Raw genomic sequence first — 20,005 nt, forward strand, 5'->3', positions numbered from 1 at the left:
GTCACGCATACTCATGAAACTATAAACCCTGCTGTGGGGTAGTGCTACCCAAACAGTTTATGTCACGCAAACTCATGAAACTATACACCCTGCTGTGGGGTAGTGCTACCCAAACAGGTTATGTCACGCATACTCATGAAACTATACACCCTGCTGTGGGGTAGTGCTACCCAAGCAGTTTATGTCACGCATACTCATGAAACTATACACCCTGCTGTGGGGTAGTGCTACCCAAACAGTTTATGTCACGCATACTCATGAAACTATACATCCTGCTGTGGGGTAGTGCTACCCAAACAGTTTATGTCACGCATATTCATGAAACTATACACCCTGCTGTGGGGTAGTGCTACCCAAACAGTTTATGTCATGCATACTCATTAACTAAGAACTAAAGAGCATAACTAGTGAAATTGTCCAGCTGAGTGAGATCAAGCCCTTACCTGGACACTCTGTCACTTCCATTTAAGCTTTCTTCAGTAGCCCTTGTCCTACTGTTAGCAGATGAAATTGGGGGTTCTTCGTCATCCCCTGTAAAGGCCGGGTTCACATAATCCTGACTACGTTCAATTTTGGGAATTGAAAAAGCCTGAAATATATTTAATACATCTAGGAAACAACCAAAACGCTATTAAAATTTTACCTGTGGCGTAGATAATTTCGACTGCTTATACATGTATGAGGAAAAATTCACGCTATTTTTCAATAGTGCATCTCAACTAAATTTGGTATATCAATATCTTAATTTGGTGGTTATTTCTAGAAATTATGAGGTATAAATACTTTCTTCATGTGCCACAACTTATGCACATTTTACCTGATTCATAAACAGAGAAATACATAAAGGATTATTTCACAACTTATCATAGAAAGAATTGAGAGTACTGTTTGCTAAGGTTTTCAGAAGTATATCTCCCTATTATTAAGTCGATAACATTATTAGCGGCTTCTTGCATTCGTAATTTCAACATTGTACATTCGCATATGATTTGCATAATTATATACTTCTCCTGCACGTTAAGCTGCTGATCGGAGCCGTGTATAAACTTTAAAGACGGTGTCCAAAGGATCACACAGGTGTTTTGTGGTATATAAGTTGGACATATTGGTATAATGTAGGGCAGATTTCTACCTAAAAGCTATTTAAATTACTCACTAGCCAAAACTTGTTTTGAAATTGGGACTGGTTTATTTCATCCAGCTGTAAATACCAAGCACATATGTTCTACGTGCGGTTTTTTTTTTTTTTTTTTGTTTTTTTTTGTTTTTGTTTTTTTTTTTGTAAACAAATTAACGGGAGATTTACATTAGAAGATGGATTGATCGTTTAGCATTGACCAAGTTTCCGATTCAGATTCAGGAGCTCGTTACAATGGACGTTATGGGTCATATACATTGTAAGGGCCCCAATATATATAAATAGCCATTGCCAGTTGATTAATCTGGTTCCTTATCTGTTTCCCTGGTCGATATCATAAGCGTCCCAAAGGTCGCTAAATATTTGAGAGTACTGAAAAACATACAGGTCATCACAGTTACAAACGAATAATCATATCAATGGAACCAGGATTCTAGCGGAAAGTACCCGACTTAAGAGCATATCGCATTCGTGCCCTGTCGTATGTTGAAAGCAAGTAGTATAGAAGATTTGACAATTAGTGACTTTGAAGACTTCAATCTTAAAAACATATATAAGAGAACTTCTTTGGTATTCGGAAGAATGTCTCCCTATTATAGGTATTTAGAAGGGTGTTACGCGCGACACTCTTGATCTATAGGAAAATAGGGCTATGGAAAAATATATAATAGTGAATAGAATACAGTTCTTGGCATGAGAGTTTCCGAAAGGGCAGTTAGAATAGGTATTACGTGTGACACTCTTGCTCTAGAGAAAAATAGGCATGTTAATGCAAAACAGTTTGCATGTGACGCATTTGCTCTAGAGAAAAATTGGCTATGGAAAAAATACATAACAGTTAACATGGGAAACAGTTCTTTGCATGAGAGCTTCCGAAAAGGTATTTAGACGCGGTAAATCCTATAAAATATTGAAAGAGTAATCAAGGGATCCAAGGTTATAGCGGTAATCAAAAGAATGTAATCCAGGGACAAAGACCAGACATGGAAAACAGACACATACAACAAAGAACATAAAGTAAATAAATCATACATACAAAGTAACAAAAGCAAATGAGCAACTCGGACTCCACTAAGAGCTGGAAGCATGGACCAGGTGCACTAGTAGGGTAAGCGTCCACCGTTTTTTTCTAGAATCAATCGCCGAGTTGCTCATAAAAAAGTCAAGTCCGGGGTAGACAAACGAGGAAAGGAAAACTATGAACCGTTGAATAAATCAGTTTTCAGGGTGCAGATGGATACACCATAAAGATCCACGAATTCATGATGACGACCATAAAACTTCTGTAGTCAATAATCGGACAATTCAGAAACATCAAAATCCAAGTACATGGCCAAAACGTGAAAAAGGGAAAGAATGGTGTTCTGACTAGGCAGTGTACAGAACCGAATGAAAAGGGAATGAATGGTGATCTACCTAGAGAGTGTACAGAACCGAATGAACTAAAGAATGGTGATCTGCCTAGACAGTGTACAGAATCGAATGAAAAGGGAAAGAATGGTAATCTGCCTATACAGTGTACAGAACGAATTGAAATAAAGATACATAAATGAAGAGAGAAAAAAACAGACTTTATACCCAAAAAAATTACTAGCAAAGAAATGAAGTGACATCAGGTGTTCCGGGAGGGTAAGTATGGCTTGCTCCACAAGCGATACATTTATAATGCAAATAAGTTTGAATCTAGCAACAAGAATGCAGCTCCCCGACACGAGTCACAAACGGGTTCAATTAACAACGACGGTTCAATTATTTGATAGTTATCATTTAATTCAAAAAAGTGTACCATGATGTAAATATGTACCATGATGTAAAAGTGTACCATTATTAAATGATACATAAATTTTTAAAAGGAAATACAAACAGTTAATGTTAAACAGTTCTTGTCTTTAAACTATTGCCAGCACTAAAGTGTAATTGTTTAACTGCCTAAACATTATTGAATCATAATCAATTATTATTGTTTTGTAAATTGTTTCTTTTTGTTTTGTTTTATGTGCGATTTTTTTTAATTTCTGATATTTCATTTGATACGACCGCATTTGCTAAAATGTTTGTATGAGCTACAAAAATACATTAAGTCTAGAATTTTACACTGCACTTCGAAGTAATTGATTCTTTAGTGGAAGCGACCCCTGTTGGTAGCTCTTACCAGTCACTAAAGAAAACATAATGTAAGTGGGTGCATAGGATAAAGCCAGTAATTGAAGATTAACATACTTATCAGTGACGGATCCAGAGGGGTGCAGGAGTTGGCACCCGGCTTTTCATTGGAAAATTTGTTATTTTTATGTGTTAAATTGTCAAAAACTGGCAAATAATGCCCTAGCACCCCCTTTTCTGAGAAACCTCGGCTGGCAACGAATTTATAGAACAATAAATGATTATTTTGTTCGCTATTGTGTAAATTGTTTAAAGAAAATTATTCAAAAAGAATAATAGCTCTAGATCTGTATTTTTAATTCACTTTGAAAATACACGAATATCTACTTCTGAAACCCAAACAGGATATAAACAAAGCGAGACAACTCCTTACAAAATATAGATAAAGATAAAATACAGATACGTGTAGAATTGAAACCATACCCCTTTTTTCTATACAATACTTTAGGATAAATTAGTGATTAACATCTAATTTCAACTGTTAAACTCATTTTTTTGTACTTGCTTAACCCTTTTGGGTATAATTATTTCGTCAAAAATGTTTATTAAAATAGCGATCAATTTAAGAATTTATCGGTAGAAAATTTTACTATTTGTTGCCAAAAGTATTTCAAAAGTTGACTCAATGACACTGGCTGATACAGAAATTTCGAAAATGGGGAAACCCTTCTAAAGATTTCTGTACGATCATCTAAACGTTTTGAGAATAAGTAGGTCTGACTTCCCGGGGCATTATATATACTCGAGAGTTTGTGCTTTTAAGACACTTCGTGCATCCCAACCTTCTAATCACGTATTAATTTAGTTTTCAATTTAGGAAAGAGTAATCAATGGAACCAAGGTTATAGCGGTAATCAAAAGAATGTAATCCAGGGAAAAAGACCAGACATGGAAAACAGACATACACAACAAAGAACATAAAGTAACTAAAATCATACATACAAAGTAACAAAAGCGCAACTCGGACTCTCTCTCGATTTTTGCAACCAGTTTTTATTTAAAAATTTCTTTTTAAGATTGAAATTTAAAGCAGTGTGAAGTTGGTAACTTATTCTATATTCGTTTGATATTCATTTTATATCGATTTGATATTCGTTTTATAAATTTGTCTAATATTCGTTTTATAAATTTGTCTAACATTCCTTTTATAAATTTGTCTAATATTCCTTTTATAAATTTGTCTAATATTCCTTTTATAAATTTGTCTAACATTCCTTTCATATCCATTGATATTTATTGTATTTCCGAATATTAATCCACAGGTCAAATAATACCTAGAATTATTAGAGTCGTTGTGACGAAATCTTTTTACTTGTTTTGTATGAACTACTATATATGGGTTGTAGTACTTGAGTAGGGCAAAGACCGATATGATGTCGCTCACCGGGGCTCAATATTCTGGGTTCGACATAAGCCTGGGCCCGGTTAACATCTTTTAACAGACTGTTTATAGTTTTGTACCCTTCTTCCCGTGTGAGTATTGGTCCGGCCTGTTTATAGTTTTGTACCCTTCTCCCCGTGTGAGTATTGGTCCGGCCTGTTTATAGTTTTGTACCCTTCTCCCCGTGTGAGTATTGGTCCGGCCTGTTTATAGGTTAATAAAGCTAAAACTGAACCGATTGAAATAATATAAAATGTCAAACAAATAATTATTAATATTTAACTTTCATATATGTTCGTATGTTTTGTATGTATGAACACGTATGCGTGTGTGTCTGTATGTAGTTTTGATAGTTTGCAAATATACACTATACTCGGCGTCACATAAATAACATATTGTTAAAATTTGAATAAAAATATTTTCTACGACTTTATTGACACCAACCGTCGTTTAAATTGTCTTAAATGACTTGCTCATTCGTTTAGCCAAACAGCTTCTCAAAAACAAGTCGCTTATTAGCTTAAATCATGCGTAACAAATCCTTACGGGAAAATCCCATACTAATATCCGCCATGTTGGTTTTTACGGGACGATTTGTTTACAAACGAAGTGCGTAAGTTCCCGTCGAACTCCGGTGACAATCGTCTGCTTGATCAACTTCTCGGTATTATACGTTGTTCGCGTAAAATAAATCCGAGATATCCGAAATAACGCCGAATTGCATTCTGGGTTCTTCGGTTTTTGGACAAACCATTTAAACATAAACAACATCTCCTAGCAACCCGATCACTGTAAACATGGCCGACTTTTTACAATGTAAATATTGGCACCTAGAATTAAAATCTGACCGGAATTTAACGATTCAATGTTTAGGGAGAAGCCGTTTGGCTAAACGAGTGAGCAAGTCATTTAAGACAATTTAAACGACGGTAGGTGTCAATAAAGTCGTAGAAAATATTTTTATTCAAATTTTAACAGTATGTTATTTATGTGACGCCGACTATAAGTATTAACCTGGGAAAGAAGGATTTTAGATTTTCCCACAAAAAGTGAAATGCATTCGACTATACAAGTTTTTGATCATCCGAAACGTCTCAATTTTGATATTATTTTCGGTAGATTATTCGATTTCCTATATAATAAACCTAATTTTCGCGAAAACAAAATTCCCCAAAAGGTTTGAAATATCACCCCTCCACCTAGAAAACTGGTCTCTGTCTAAAGTAAAACTCATCCACAGCGTGCCGACATTGTAAAATTCATATTGAATGCATTCTTATTAAGAATAATAATGATGTATCAACATATCTTACCCTTTCAGACTGCTAGATTTTTCTTTTTGTGTTACAATTATTATAAAGTCGTAAAAAGGGAAATTTTCAGAGTTTCAGATTTTCATCTATATCACCATTTTTTTCCAAAATATCGTAGATTAAACAAGCTTTTGTATGATACACTGTATTTATATAGTATCTTATGCAAAAAAATGCCACCCTTACCTTGAAAAATATACTTCCTCATGAACCAAATGTTAATATTTAGCATATAAATGATGTAAAAATCATATGTTGTGTACTGTTGTTTAAATTATTGACGTATAAAAAGAAGAATTTCGTCTTTTCTTCCATTTCACAAGTAAGAGATTTTTTTTCAAATACCTAGTTCAAACAGGCTTTTGTATATACAGAATTTCAGATATATCTATATAGTCCAGTAGACTTGAAATAGGTCCAAGCAATAAATATTTGAAGTTCTTCAATAATTCGAAATATTTCCATCCCCGCTCAAGTAAAATACCACCAAATGAACTACAATGTTAGTTTTTGGCATAAAAGCGACGTGAATAAGACATGTTGAAAGGAAAGTTGATAATTCTGAATGAAAAGTCATCACGTTTGTCTTAAAGTTTGGTCAATAGTTTTCCTTTACCATCGCTTTCTAAGTATAGGTCAACATATGATGCTGACTTTACAGTGTCTGTAGTATCCTTTATCTCAAGTCCTTTGGGGTAGATGCGATGTATCAAGTCCCCGAAATTAGGATTGTTTAAAGATGATACGTCATCTATATAGCGGAAACTGAGATTAAAGGATCTAGCCAAACGATATTCTTTCTTTCGGATCAAATGAGCTATAAAGTCAGCCTCATAAGAGCGAAGGAATAGGTCAGCAAGTAAAGGAGTACACTTTGTTCCCATTGGAATGCCGACCGTTTGTTGAAAAACACGTCCATCACACTGGACAAATATGTTGTCGATTAAAAATGCAGGATACCTTAAGAAACTTTCTTCCAAGGTTGGTTCCAATTGGTCCAATAGTGTCAGAGGAGAAGAGATTGAAAAATTGTTAACAATGATGACGGACGACGGACGACGATGATGACGGAGGCCAAGGGGTGAGCTAAAATGACTTATTTGGTAATGTATGTTTAGTATTATCACAAATGATACTTCTGAGGTTCTTTTGATGATTTTTGGCGATTTTCAAAAAATGAGATATTCGGTTATTGCTCAACTAAAACGTCTCAAACGTTTCAAATGTGGTATTTATATAAAGCTATACACAAAGGCGGATTCAGGTGGGGCGGGCGAGCGCCCCCACCCTCACAAAAAAAATTTGCAAAGCATGGGTTGTCAGGGTTAGATTTAGGCGGTTTTAGGTTGAAACTTTAGTTACTCGCTAATTTTACTACAAAGATATCTACATTGCACCCATTCTAGAAGATTATTTCAAAAATTTAACCTCCCTACGCTCGACGAAATTTGAACTGTGTGCACCCCCCCCCAATCTAAAATTCTGGATCCGCCCTTGATACACTAGATGTATAATCAATCCATCCATTGTGTGCTGAGATTTTTGTGACAAAAATTTTCTGTATTAATTCATATCGAAAAAAAAATTGCAACGTCCTACCAAACAGAAAGTTGATATCGGTTAGCAACCGAAACTTCTTTCAACATATGCCCTATCTATATGAAGCCATTAAACTGAATTTCAAACCGATCCATTCATAGGAAAGCCTTGCAGTGTTTATTAATGAACGAATATTAAGTTAATATCGAACGAATATCAAATTAATACCAAACGAATATCGAACGAATATCAAATTAATACCAAACGAATATCGAACGAATATCAAATGAATGTCAAACAAATATCAAATTAATGTCAAATAAATGTCAAATGAGTATCAAACGCATAGCAAATAAGTAGCTAACTTCACACTGTTGAAATTAAATGACATTTTAACTCACTGAAATGCTTGCCATTTCTTTCAGAAATATACTAAACGAATGCACTGGAGTTTTATCCACAATAATTTTGTGAAAATCCAAAAACTATATAAATAGACGGATTATTGACTATCTTTTATATAAAAACAATATGTTAAATACATGTATTTTTGTTTGAATACGAACTTCGTCCGCGAATAAGTTAAAATAGATACGTTTCATACCTTTTTTATCCACATTTTTTTGTGGAAATCCAAAAACTATATAAATAGACAGACTATTTCAATCTCGTGTCAAAAAAAGGTATAAAGTGCAGTTCATTTGGCTAACAACCTCCATCAAAAAAACGTCACGAACAAAATTTCAAAGACAAATCAATATCGATTATTTCATATTTCTATACTATAGTACTTCACCTATCAATATCGATTATTTCATATTTCTATACTATAGTACTTCACCTATCAATATCGATTATTTCATATTTCTATACTATAGTACTTCACCTATCATATCCAAAATTTTCAATTGAAAAAAGCTATTGCAAACTTATAGATTGAGGACTTTTAGACTAAACTACATGACTTTTCTTGCAAAAACTCTCCATTCAAATATGATCCTTCTTGTCACGTCATTTCGGGAGATTTAAACATCATCAAAAAGGAATCTCTCCGTCAGGTCCTTTACAAAGGTCCCAAGTACCGTAAACCACGCTCCATAAATTGGAATTTTTACCTTAAAGTTCCTGTGGATGTCGTGGAGGACTACGCAAGAAAATTGAGAACAAGAAGACATTGATTCTCTGTTAAAGTGGGTAAAGGCCGTGAGGTTTTTAATTTTGAAACGTATGAACGTTTTAAGTAGGTCAATGACTGCCAATGCTACATCAGTTTTCAAAGATCCCGATGTAGCAAACACATTGTCTACTATACATAACAAATATAATGTCGTACCTTCAGACAAAGCCCAAAACAACATTGCTTTTGTCTGCAAAACGTATTACATCCAATGTTTATTAACAGAGGTAAACGTAGAAAATAATAGCAATAAAAAGACCTATACTGCCACTATACTCTGCAAAGAAAAGATAGTGGAAAACCATAACTCTGTGCTATCCTCTTTTGGTCGCTCTACTAAAGACGATGATTGTAATATACCGCCTATGTACTAGATTCCTAAAAACCACAAAACTCCATACGAACAACGCTACATAGCTGAATCTGCAAAATGTGCCATCAAACCTCTTTCAAAACACTCAACTTCTATACTCACAACTGTCAAACAGTTCTACTACGCCACTTGTTACTCGCGTAGTGGTATTAATTCAATGTGGACCCTGAAAAATTTGAAAGATCTTTTGGAAACCCTCAATTCAAGATTATTATCAAAATAAAATAGCATTGAAACCTATGATTTTTCGACTCGTTACTTCTATTCCCCATACGCAGATAAAATTCCGACTCAAAACATTGCACATCGTTGTTACTCAAAAAGAGGTACAAATATGTACTTCTTGGTAGAAATTCCTCATACTTTGTAAAAATAATTCCAATCATCTTCTTAATATACCGAAGAAAGTGTTTTCAAATTGGTGAAATTTTTGATCGACAACATATTTGTCCAGTGAGGTGGACGCGTTTTTCAACAAAAGGTCGGCATTCCAATGGGGACAAAATTTGCTCCTCTACTTGCTGACCTATTCCTTCATTCTTATGAGGTTGACTTTATAGCTGATCTGATCAAATAGAAGGAACATCGTTTAGCTAGATTTTGTAATCTCAGTTTCCTCTATATAGATGACGTATTATCGTTATAAGTAATCCTAGTTTCGGGGATTTGATACATCGCACCTGCCCCAAAGAATTTAAGATAGAGGATACTACAGACACTGTAAAGTCAGCCCCATATCTTGACCTACACTTAGAGATCGATGGTAAAGGAATACTATTGACCAAACAATACGACAAACGCGCTGACTGTTCATTCCGAATTGTCAACTTTCCTTTTATCTGTGACTATATCCCTTCAGCACCTACTATGGAGTTAAAAACGCAGACTTTTTGTACCGTGCTAGGCTTCTGGAACAGAGTTATATTGCTAAAAGATTGAAGTCATCACTACTGAAGTTTTATGATCGTCATGATGTTTTCGTGGATCGTTACGGTGTATTCATATGCACTATGAAAACTGATTTGTTCAACGTGTCATAGTTTTCCTTTCCTCTTTCTTCTGCCCAGGACTTGACTTTTTATGAACTCACAAAAATCACAAGAATCACTGTAGTGTCTATGTAAATCTTATAAAACAATGATTTTTTTGTTCGTTATTGTGAATATTGTTTAAAGAAAATAATTTTGATTTCACAACCATTGCAGCTTGAAGTTTTTATTTCTTTTCTTTTTTTTTTCTTTTTTTTTTTCTTTTTTTTAAAGGCTATTATTGATACGTATATTTATAAAACATGACTCAAATCATTCAAAAAGAATAATAGCTCTAGATCCCCATTATGCTTGTGTCCCATCCCTTTTTCCATTTCATCATCATTTCATGTTCATTTTATCATCCATTTCATGTTCATCGTCTGAATATAGCTGAAATATTGCTGCTCGGACGTTAAACCCCAACAAACAAACAAACAAACAAACATCAGATTCAGAGAAACCAAACAGGATATAAACAAATAGAGACAACTCCTTACAAAATATAGATACAGATAAACACAGGTACGTGTAGAACTGATACTATGCCCCCTTTTAGAAACATCTAATTTCAACCTCATTTTTGTGTTTTGTAGTCGATAAACAGCCATCAAATATTCTCTCCACTTAAACACATTTTTGTACTTCAAAGTTGCTAAATGTATTTCAAAAAATGAATCAATGACATTCGCGGATTGAGATATTTCGAAAATGGGGAGGCCGCTATAAAGATTTCTATAAGAAATCTTAACTTTTTTGGGAATAAGTGTGTCTGGCTGCTCGAGACATTATAGATACTCGAAAGTTTGTGCTTTTGAGAATCCCAACCTTCTAAAACGCGAATTAGTTTTTAATTAAAGAAAAAATCTCTCTCGAGTTTTGCAATCGGTTGTTATTATTTGAAAATCCAAAGGTACATATGTACACCCATGACCGACCCACAAAACCCAAAAAGGTACATATGCAATACCCATGGCCGACCAACAACTACCCCCCCCCAAAGGTACATGTGTGCATCCATGGCCGACCCACTAACCCCCACAGGTACATATGTACACCCATGGTCGACATTCCCCTCCCCAACCCAACCTTTTTATGCTTTATTATTTAAAAGAAAAATCGTGGAAATCATGGGTACGGGTCCCTCAGACCAACCCCTACACCCCCACCCATTTGTATTGTCGGCTATTTTATATTTATTGTTTATTTTCAATTGGTCAGTTTATGTAAATGGCTTTTTAAATCGATTAAGAGTAAATTCAGTGTTGAGACTATGCATTTCCTCATTCTTGTATCAGATTATTTTAGAAATATGGTAATTGTTTCTTGAAATATTTCCTGTTTTTGCTAACAATATATTTGTTCGCATCGCCGGAATCATGCATGATTTATATGATAGAATTGGTCGATATAATTAAATATAATTATCAACCCTTTGTTATTTATTTATATAATTTTTGTGAAATTAAATGGTATTTTAACTCACCGGAATGCTTGTCATTTCTTTCAGATATATACCGAACACGAATACACTGGAGTTTTTATCCACACTTTTCGTGAAAATCCAAAACCTATATAAATAAACGGACTATTTCAATGAACTATGTAACTCGTACAGAACTACCTTCTGCTATTTATACTTATTTTTTTTCAATCCATTGTTTTAATCAACTGATTGAACAAGAATAATGTGTGTTTCTGCTGTGGCTGGCCAAGCATGCCTCACGTTTAAAAACGTTATATTAAATATCTTTTGTTTAAATTACATGTATATTAAATTTAGCTATTGACGACCTTCTTCTGCGATTAAATTGAAAATATTCATACCTTTTTGTTCTTTATATATAGTGTGTTGATTGTATAATCATAGAACTGAAGCCGACAATTAAGTCAAAAAAGTAATCTGTGTTACTGATTTATCCTTTCCGAGGTGAAATAACAATGCAGGGTGGAATCAGGAATTTAGAGAATATTGATCCAGTACTGTATAGCGGGGATTCAAAATATCATTTGCTGTATTTAGATCACCGTCATCCACAAAATCAACAAGGGGTTCCAATAAAAAGAACAACTGTGTGTCTGTGTTAGTCTTTGGGTTGTAGTCTCGCATTCTTTAAACAAAATTTTACGTCTTTTTAGAACCCTATGCACCTGGTCCATGCTCTCAGTTTTTGATGGGGTCCTCAAGTTGGTCGTTAGATTTTGTTTCTGTACACGTGATATTTTGGTTATTTCATGTTCTTTGTTGTTGTGTCTGTTTTAAAAAAATCTGTGTCTGGTCTTTGTCATTGGCTTATTTTCTTTCGATATTTGCTCGAAAATTGGTTCCCTTGATTACTCTTTACTATGTAATGACTCCTCGGTTCTCCCCAATTCTAACTTTTTTCGCTCTATATATATTTTGTTACTGATATGGTTTGTAAGTTGATAAAATTACAACATATGACGAAAGTGGGTATACACGCTTCTCCAAAATTAATTACGAATACGAATATACATGTATGTAAGACGCCCGCAAGTGAGCAGAACAATAAACATACTATAATTTTTAAAGGAAATAAAGTGAAGAGAGATCTATAGGAATTCAGTTACAAAAAAAGAGTGATTTAAACCTTAACTATTACATAGAGTAACAGATTACTAGTATGTATATACATGGCAATATTTGAAGCGAACGCCTCCATAATTTAGTTTTGTTTCACACTTTTGGCTAGGGATGGAAAATGACTTTAATGGAAACCGATGGTTGCTATAGTGATTAAAAATGAAGAATCTATTGTTGATAAAATATTTTCTGAAAAAAGGTTAAAAGTATTTTGCAGCGTTTCATATATTTTCAATGTTGAATGTTTTTTTTTCAATGACAATTTGACTTCATGGTGAAAGTGAAAGTAAGTCAATTTTTACTATGCTAAGTTTGATAAGTGGATCACAATGTGAAATAGCTACAAATCTAACCGGCGATGCCCATATGAGGAAGGGGTTTTCTAAGGAAAGTTTTCACTGTTTCATGGCATGAAATAAATATTTAAGATATTTTGCGGGAAAATTTATATTTTTAAACCTGATTTTATCAACTTTTTCGCATATTTTTGCATGCTTTCTATGGTAACCCTATTTGTTATGGGTAATTTTTAACACAAAATGTGTACTGCATTCTAAAGGCTTTGCCTATAATGATAGTCGACCCCTGTTTGATAGTATTTCCCCCACAGACAGAAACATGCGCCAGTGGCAGTGAGTTGCACGGATCGGTTCACCGTTCAGGTACTGTAAGTACTAACCTTGACTACCAATAAATCTGCTATACATTGCAACAAAAAAACAAAATAGAAATTATTAAAGGCCACATATAACACAATTGTGATTATTAAATCGAATTTAACGTGATAATGTGCATACCTACTTCGCAGCAATTTTCAGCTGACAGAATGTAAACAAGAAGCGCCAACAAGACCCAGATTTAAACGCCGATAATTTCGCTACATTTCACAATCGTCACATTCATTGTAATAAACAAACACATGCCGACACGGTTATAAGCTTACATGTAGAATCAGGGGATATCATAGGGAAAGGGGAAGGAAACAGAGAAATATGCTGCAAGAAAAGGCGACTATTTCCTCTCGGAAAAGCTTTGGGTTCTTTAAAAATGCCCGATAAATATATAAAGTAATGCTGTGTTCTCGCTAACGAGATGTTCATTTCATTGGCTGTAAACTTAGCCGAAACATAACGAATATTGTAATTAGCCACGTGCATAACAGCTTTTTTTTTAAGGTTAAACCTCTAGATTCGGCATCCTTTATATAATAATTTACAAATAATATTCAAATCATAGACATTTATTTGAAAATTTAAACATACCAAGTACATATATCCAGGGGGTCATTTTTTTTCTGTAAGTGGAAAAGGGGGTTCAGTTGTTTTATAACTTCAAAGAGGGGGGTCATTTTTTTGCACATGGATTTCAAGGGGGATCCAAATTTTTAGTTAAGCAGAGCATTACACCAGTCAAATTAAAACATATTTTACCACCATTAAACATTTTATTTCATTGTCACATGCATGATCTCTGGTAAAATCAAGTTCACATATCAACATAACCATCAGGATCTAAAACATTTACAGTTATTAAATCAAATTGGTCCGACTTATCTGCTGACGATTCAATTTCCTTACCAATATCTTGAATCTCAAGAGCTGTGTCTGATTCTGCTTGATTTTGATAAGACTTTTCCAAAGTATCAAGTTTTGGAATTGAAGACTTGAATTTTTTATTGTAAGAATTCTTTAACATCTCAACTGCTTTTGCTTCAAAGAGTAGTGAAGGGAACTACGGTTATAACGGCAATAAGAAGAATGTTATACAGGGACAAAGACCAGACATGGAAAACAGACGTACAAAGAACATGAAATTTTGTTAAAATCATAAAATCATATACAAATTAACAAAAGCAAATGAGCAACTATGACTCCACTATAAACTTGGAGCATTGACCAGGTACGCCAGTAGGGTAAGCGTCCTCTGCTTTTCTAGATACACCCACCGAGTTGCTCATAAAAAGACAAGTCCGGTGTAGACGAAAGAGGAAAGGAAAACCATGACACGTTGAACAATTTAGTTTTCATGGCGCAGATGGATACACCATAGCGATCCACGATTTCAGGATGACGACCATAACATAAAACTTCTATAAGGATGACTTCAATCTTGTAGCAACACAATCCTGTTCCAGAAGTTTATTTGTTAGAATTCTAGCGCGATACAAAAACTCTGCGTAGTTTCGACAAGCTCTGGCATAATGTAGTAGTTGTTACATGTATATGAAAACTCAATACGCATGTTTAATAGAGAGGGTATCACATTTAAAAAAAAATGTTTTTAAGGGGGATAAGAAAATATCATGGGGGGGTCAAGAAAATTTTATATGATTTCAAAATGACCAGTCCCCTCTCCAAAGTAAATAATGATACATTCCTATATCCATTTGAATCGTAAGGGGAAAAAGGGGGCTATATAGTCAAATTTTGTGTCCCGGATCTTTTTATGTAATATTCAAACCAGAACCTTTTTTTTTCGCCTATTGCATCTTTGTATTTATATAAAATCATATATCATTGTCCTGCCTTTCTATTTCAAATGTGATCCTTGCCCCGACCCCACTCATAAAAATCAACATGGTTACTCGGAGGCGTATTCTGGTGGGGGAGTGCGCCCCCCTAAAATTTGCAAAGCATGGGTTGTCATGGGTAGATTTAGGCGGTTTCAAGTTGAAACTTAAAATTTCTCGCTAATTTTACCACAAAAGATATCAACATTGCACCCACTCTATAATGTTTCAAAAATTTAACCTCAAAATTTGTGTCACCTCGCTCCGCTCGGCAGAATTTTTACTGTGCGCCCCTATCTAAAATCCTGGATCCGTCCCTGTTACTCCTACAACGTAAGAAGTTGGAATTCCGTTCCTCTATACCCTAGGATGGCACCAAGTCAGAAAATAGCTTCCCAGACAACCTTTAGCATTGCTGGAGTATAATATGGTTTGCTACCTAAGCATTGTATTGTTTTATATATATATATATATATTTCTCTATTGCTTTTATGGAGAATATTAAAATAGTTTCAAAACAGGCAACTTGTTTCATGCTAGACGGTTAAAGCAAAATATGATGAAAGCTTTTTACAGATTAGTGAACAGGGACGGCTCCAGACACTTTGAAAAGGAGGGGTGCAAGCCAAAGTGATGGTGATGCTAACACATTATTTTCCATGTTTTGTCAATTTTACACATGAAAATGACTAATTTTCTGGTAAAAAGGAGGTGTGCCAACCCCCTCTGATCAATGAACAGGTATTACCAGCACAGTTGACTAACCATTATCATTCGATAAAATGTCCTATTAAACAGGTGCATCATGAGCTTATGGTATGATTATCTCTCTTAACTTGTGAACAAAAAAAAATCACAATTTACCAGTCTTGTAGAGTTTATACAAGGAAACCATGAATTCAGATCAATTCAATGTAAATTATAGGTGCAAGTACATGGCATGATTATGATTAGCTCAAAATTCAACAATAAATCTCTTCTTTTTCAAAATGTTTAATGTATGTGAATGTTTATATTTTATTCTTTTTACACATGGAACTTGTTTTTTTTTTCATTGATTGGTTGTGGTTTCAATGCATACTGCAATTATTTCTTGCATTTCATGACAAGAATGTTTTACTGTATGAAATGATCCTGCTTTATACTACTCTACTATTATGACATTTTGAGGCGGTTTCATAGTGCTACCTCACAGAATCAACAGTTGCTTAGCCAAATAGTTGTTACACAAAATTACTTGTTCGAGAAGCACTCACTAGTCATAAGTAGAAAACTTAAATACATGTACCATTTATGTTTGCGAATGAGATAGTCATTCAAAAAACAAAGCAAGTAACGATTAAGCTTCTACAAGTGAAATCACCACATGGATATCAATAATGGGCAAACCACATACCATTAAGCAATCTATTAAAAGACCCAAAAATAAATAAAGTAAAACTATTTACAAAAGACCATAATCAACCTAATCTACAGAAAACAATGAAGTAATTTTTTAGCTCAGTTGATAGAGTGACATCTTGCAGTGCAAGGGATTCTAGGTTGTATTCCAGGATGGTACTGTCAAGAAGTATACATGGCTGTTATTTTATACATGTATGAAAGTGACTTTTAGTTTTGAAGCACAACACACTTAAACCTTGTACATTTGAATAAGAAATATGATTTTGAAAATATTTAATATTTTCAAACTTCAGCTTCATATCAGCTTTCATTACAGTGCAAGCAGAGATTTGAACAGCATTGAAGATCATCTAAATTCTACATGTATGAATCTTTTCAGTCATATATATGCCATGGATGACCTGGAAGTATAAAAGCAGTAATAAATATACATAATACTCATATTCAAAGTTATTGTGATTCATGAATCCTGTATTGAAGTAGACCTCTATTTAAGTAAACCCTACATTATATGGATCATTGGATTTTTTTTTTCTTCAAACAAAACATCCCATTATGCTAAAATATTATGTCTATGTTACAACCTTCCTTTAAGTGTCATGGGAACTGTACTGCTACATTTTAAGCGATAAACACATATGGGATCTATCTACATTATACATGTATAAATAATACAAATACATTTCTAAAATAAAACGACTAATGAGAGTTTCTAGGGAACAATCAAAAGACTTTGAAAGTGGGGGTCCAAGCTAATAATTTCCTCATTTTTGCAAAAATTTTCCACATTACTTCCAACATTTCCCAACAAAAGAGGTGGGTCCTACCTTTGGAACACCCCAAATGAATATTAATTTTTTTTTTTCAAAAAAAAAAAAGGCAAAAAAATATTGTATACTGAACCTCAAATACCTACACAATGTATTATCATACTTCAATTGAACAGAGTTTCCTGTTATGTATGATTTGTCTGGTAACTTGTATCATTGGTAGGTGAACATGATGGCTGCATCCAAAATTTTCTGGAAAATATCAAAACATATTTCCTTTTAATATGGAAAGAGATACTGAAAATCAATATGGATAGACATAGACTTTTATCATACTGTGATGACTATGGTATAATTGTACATGTTCATGACAACATACTGTGCAAAAGAAGTCTGATGACTGATAAAACTAGTTCATTATCCTTAGTTACTGATATACAATGTAAGTCAACAATATACAATGTATATGTTAATGTTTAGATTAATTTCCAAATCATATAATTCATGTAGTTTACTTCAAGTTATGTATGAAATGTTCTCATATGACTTACATGTACAATACCATGGAACATTAAATATTACTTTTGATTGCTCTTGGTCAACTCTCCCGCAATACTTGTTTCACTGGAGTTTCCTTGACCTTGTACATGAATTTATTTTTGTTCTCAATAATGAAATATGGGGTACTGTATACACAAATAACATATTCTTGTAAGGTTTTGTTTGCGTTACCCTCATCATGTTCAACAAGTTTGTATCATAGACTGTTTCCTTTAAATGAAAATCAACAGTCATTGACTCAACGACAACTCTTCATGTCTTTATAAAAATGTTTGTATGGACTATGGAACATGTATACAGTAGTAAGTACACATGTAAGGCTTAAGAAAGTTTCTTGTGTACCATATTTCCTGTAATTTATACTGCACACATTTACTTAGACTACAGCACATGATTTAAACAAATTATAATTAACAAATACATGGTATATGATAAACACTTACGTTATTTATCATAATTCTTCATTATTGTAACTGTGTTCGAGCTAAATAAAATATTTGTATTTTCATCATGGCGGCACTGTAAACAATAATGAATGCATATCATTAATGTTCGTTCGTTTTGCTAATCATTTTTTTGATATATAAAAATATAAAAACAAGAAAATATAGCAAACAATTGAAATAAAAACAAACTGTCATGTTCGAAATGAAAAAAATATACTCAAATAAAACATTAATTTAGCGACAAATATGCCGAAGTTCATAGGCAAGCTGCTGATAAAAAAACACAATGGAGAAAATTTTAAATAGTTTGGTGTTTTTTGTAGAATGGTTTGGAATTATCTGTAACTACGATTTTCAGGTTTATTTGTATTCACCTTAATGTGTCACTTACTTTTTGGTGGAATATATGTCCATATGTGAGTACACGAAACTCAAATTCAGACGACCCCCCCCCCCCCAATGTGACAGCATGGTTTTTTACAAAATACCGTTCGGAAGTCTGATTTTAGTTCAAAAGTCACGTAAAAGTCCGAGAATTCCGAACTCTTGTTTCCACTGGCTGGTAGAATAAGCTGACCGGAAAAGGCACACGCGTGTACATGGTCCTTCTAGTTTCTTCCAGAATTTCCATGCATAAAAGGCGGCATATTTTGCACCATACAACCTAATCCAAGCAATATATAAGTAAAGCGCATTATAGCACACTGAAAGAGTAATCAATACTCCTACAACGTAAGAGGTTTGAATTCCGTTCCTCCATGCCCCAACCTCTTACTTCCGAGCGCCATATTGCATAACGCTCGTTCCGCCTTTCTTTGATATCGGCAGAATTATAGTTAACTATTTGCCATTTAAAACGTTTTATATAGTTCCTTTACCATTATACGGCAGTAGGTGACAAAACTGAAGAAAAACAAATGACCTTTCTGATAAGAAAATCCAGAAATCCTGGAAATCCTTTGTAAAAGCAGTTAAAATGTTAAAATTGTTAGCTCTTTGGGCTGTCTTCATTACAAATGTTTTCTAGGTATTTAACAAATATTTAGGATTTTTATCGCTCGATTTCCGGTAAGTTAAACTTCTTTTATGTAAATAAAATACGTAAAATATTTTAAAACACATGTTTAGCTAATTCACATTGGCAGTGACTTACAACATGTCAGATGCTAGAGGTTAGGATGGCACCAAGTCAGAAAATAGCTTGCCAGACAACCTCTAGCATTGCTGGAGTAGAGTAACCAAGGGAACCAAGGTTATAGCGGTAATCAAAAGAATGCAATCCAGGGACAAAGACCAGACATGGAAAACAGACATACACATCAAAGAACACGAAGTAACTAAAATAATACATACAAAGTAATAAAAGCAATGAGGAACTCGGACTCCACGAAAAACTGGGAGCATGATCGACCAGGTGCACCGGTAGGGTAAGCATCCTCTGCTTTTCTAGAGACACTCGCCAAGTTGCTCATAAAAAGTTAAGTCCGGGTTAGACGAATTAGGAAGGGAAAACTATGACACATTTAACAAATCAGTTTTCATGGCGCAAATGGGTACACCGTAACGAGACATGAGTTCATGATGACGACCATAAAACT

At 34.1% G+C, this 20,005-nt stretch overlaps 1 protein-coding gene and 1 long non-coding RNA gene across 4 annotated transcripts in view; both read right to left on the reverse strand.

Annotated features, from left to right (window-relative positions):
- Positions 1 to 13,665, reverse strand: part of LOC148600294 (chitin synthase chs-2-like) — a 39,305-nt gene extending 25,640 nt beyond the window's left edge. The window contains exons 1-3 of one of the 3 annotated variants that reach the window (XM_088558816.1): positions 13,515 to 13,665; positions 11,599 to 11,683; positions 444 to 589 (exon numbers count right to left, since the gene is read on the reverse strand). In XM_088558816.1, the coding sequence (XP_088414942.1) occupies positions 444 to 589; positions 11,599 to 11,613 (161 nt within the window). In that variant the 5' untranslated portion in view covers positions 11,614 to 11,683; positions 13,515 to 13,665. The remainder of the gene's footprint in view (positions 1 to 443; positions 590 to 11,598; positions 11,684 to 13,514) is intronic. The other 2 variants (XM_088558819.1, XM_088558818.1) reach the window with 2 other exon arrangements.
- Positions 13,666 to 17,558: 3,893 nt separating this feature from the next.
- On the reverse strand, positions 17,559 to 18,900 carry LOC148600295 (uncharacterized). The gene is made up of 3 exons (XR_015918172.1): positions 18,799 to 18,900; positions 18,405 to 18,480; positions 17,559 to 17,652 (listed from the first exon to the last, which is right to left on the reverse strand). It is a non-coding gene; the product is annotated as an uncharacterized LOC148600295 (long non-coding RNA).
- Between the last annotated feature and the right edge of the window lie 1,105 nt (positions 18,901 to 20,005).

Source organism: Perna viridis, chromosome 13 (assembly GCF_037379345.1).
Source record: "Perna viridis isolate PV_CMFRI_1.1 ecotype Kerala chromosome 13, ASM3737934v1, whole genome shotgun sequence".
In the NCBI taxonomy this organism is placed as follows: Eukaryota; Metazoa; Mollusca; class Bivalvia; order Mytilida; family Mytilidae; genus Perna; species Perna viridis.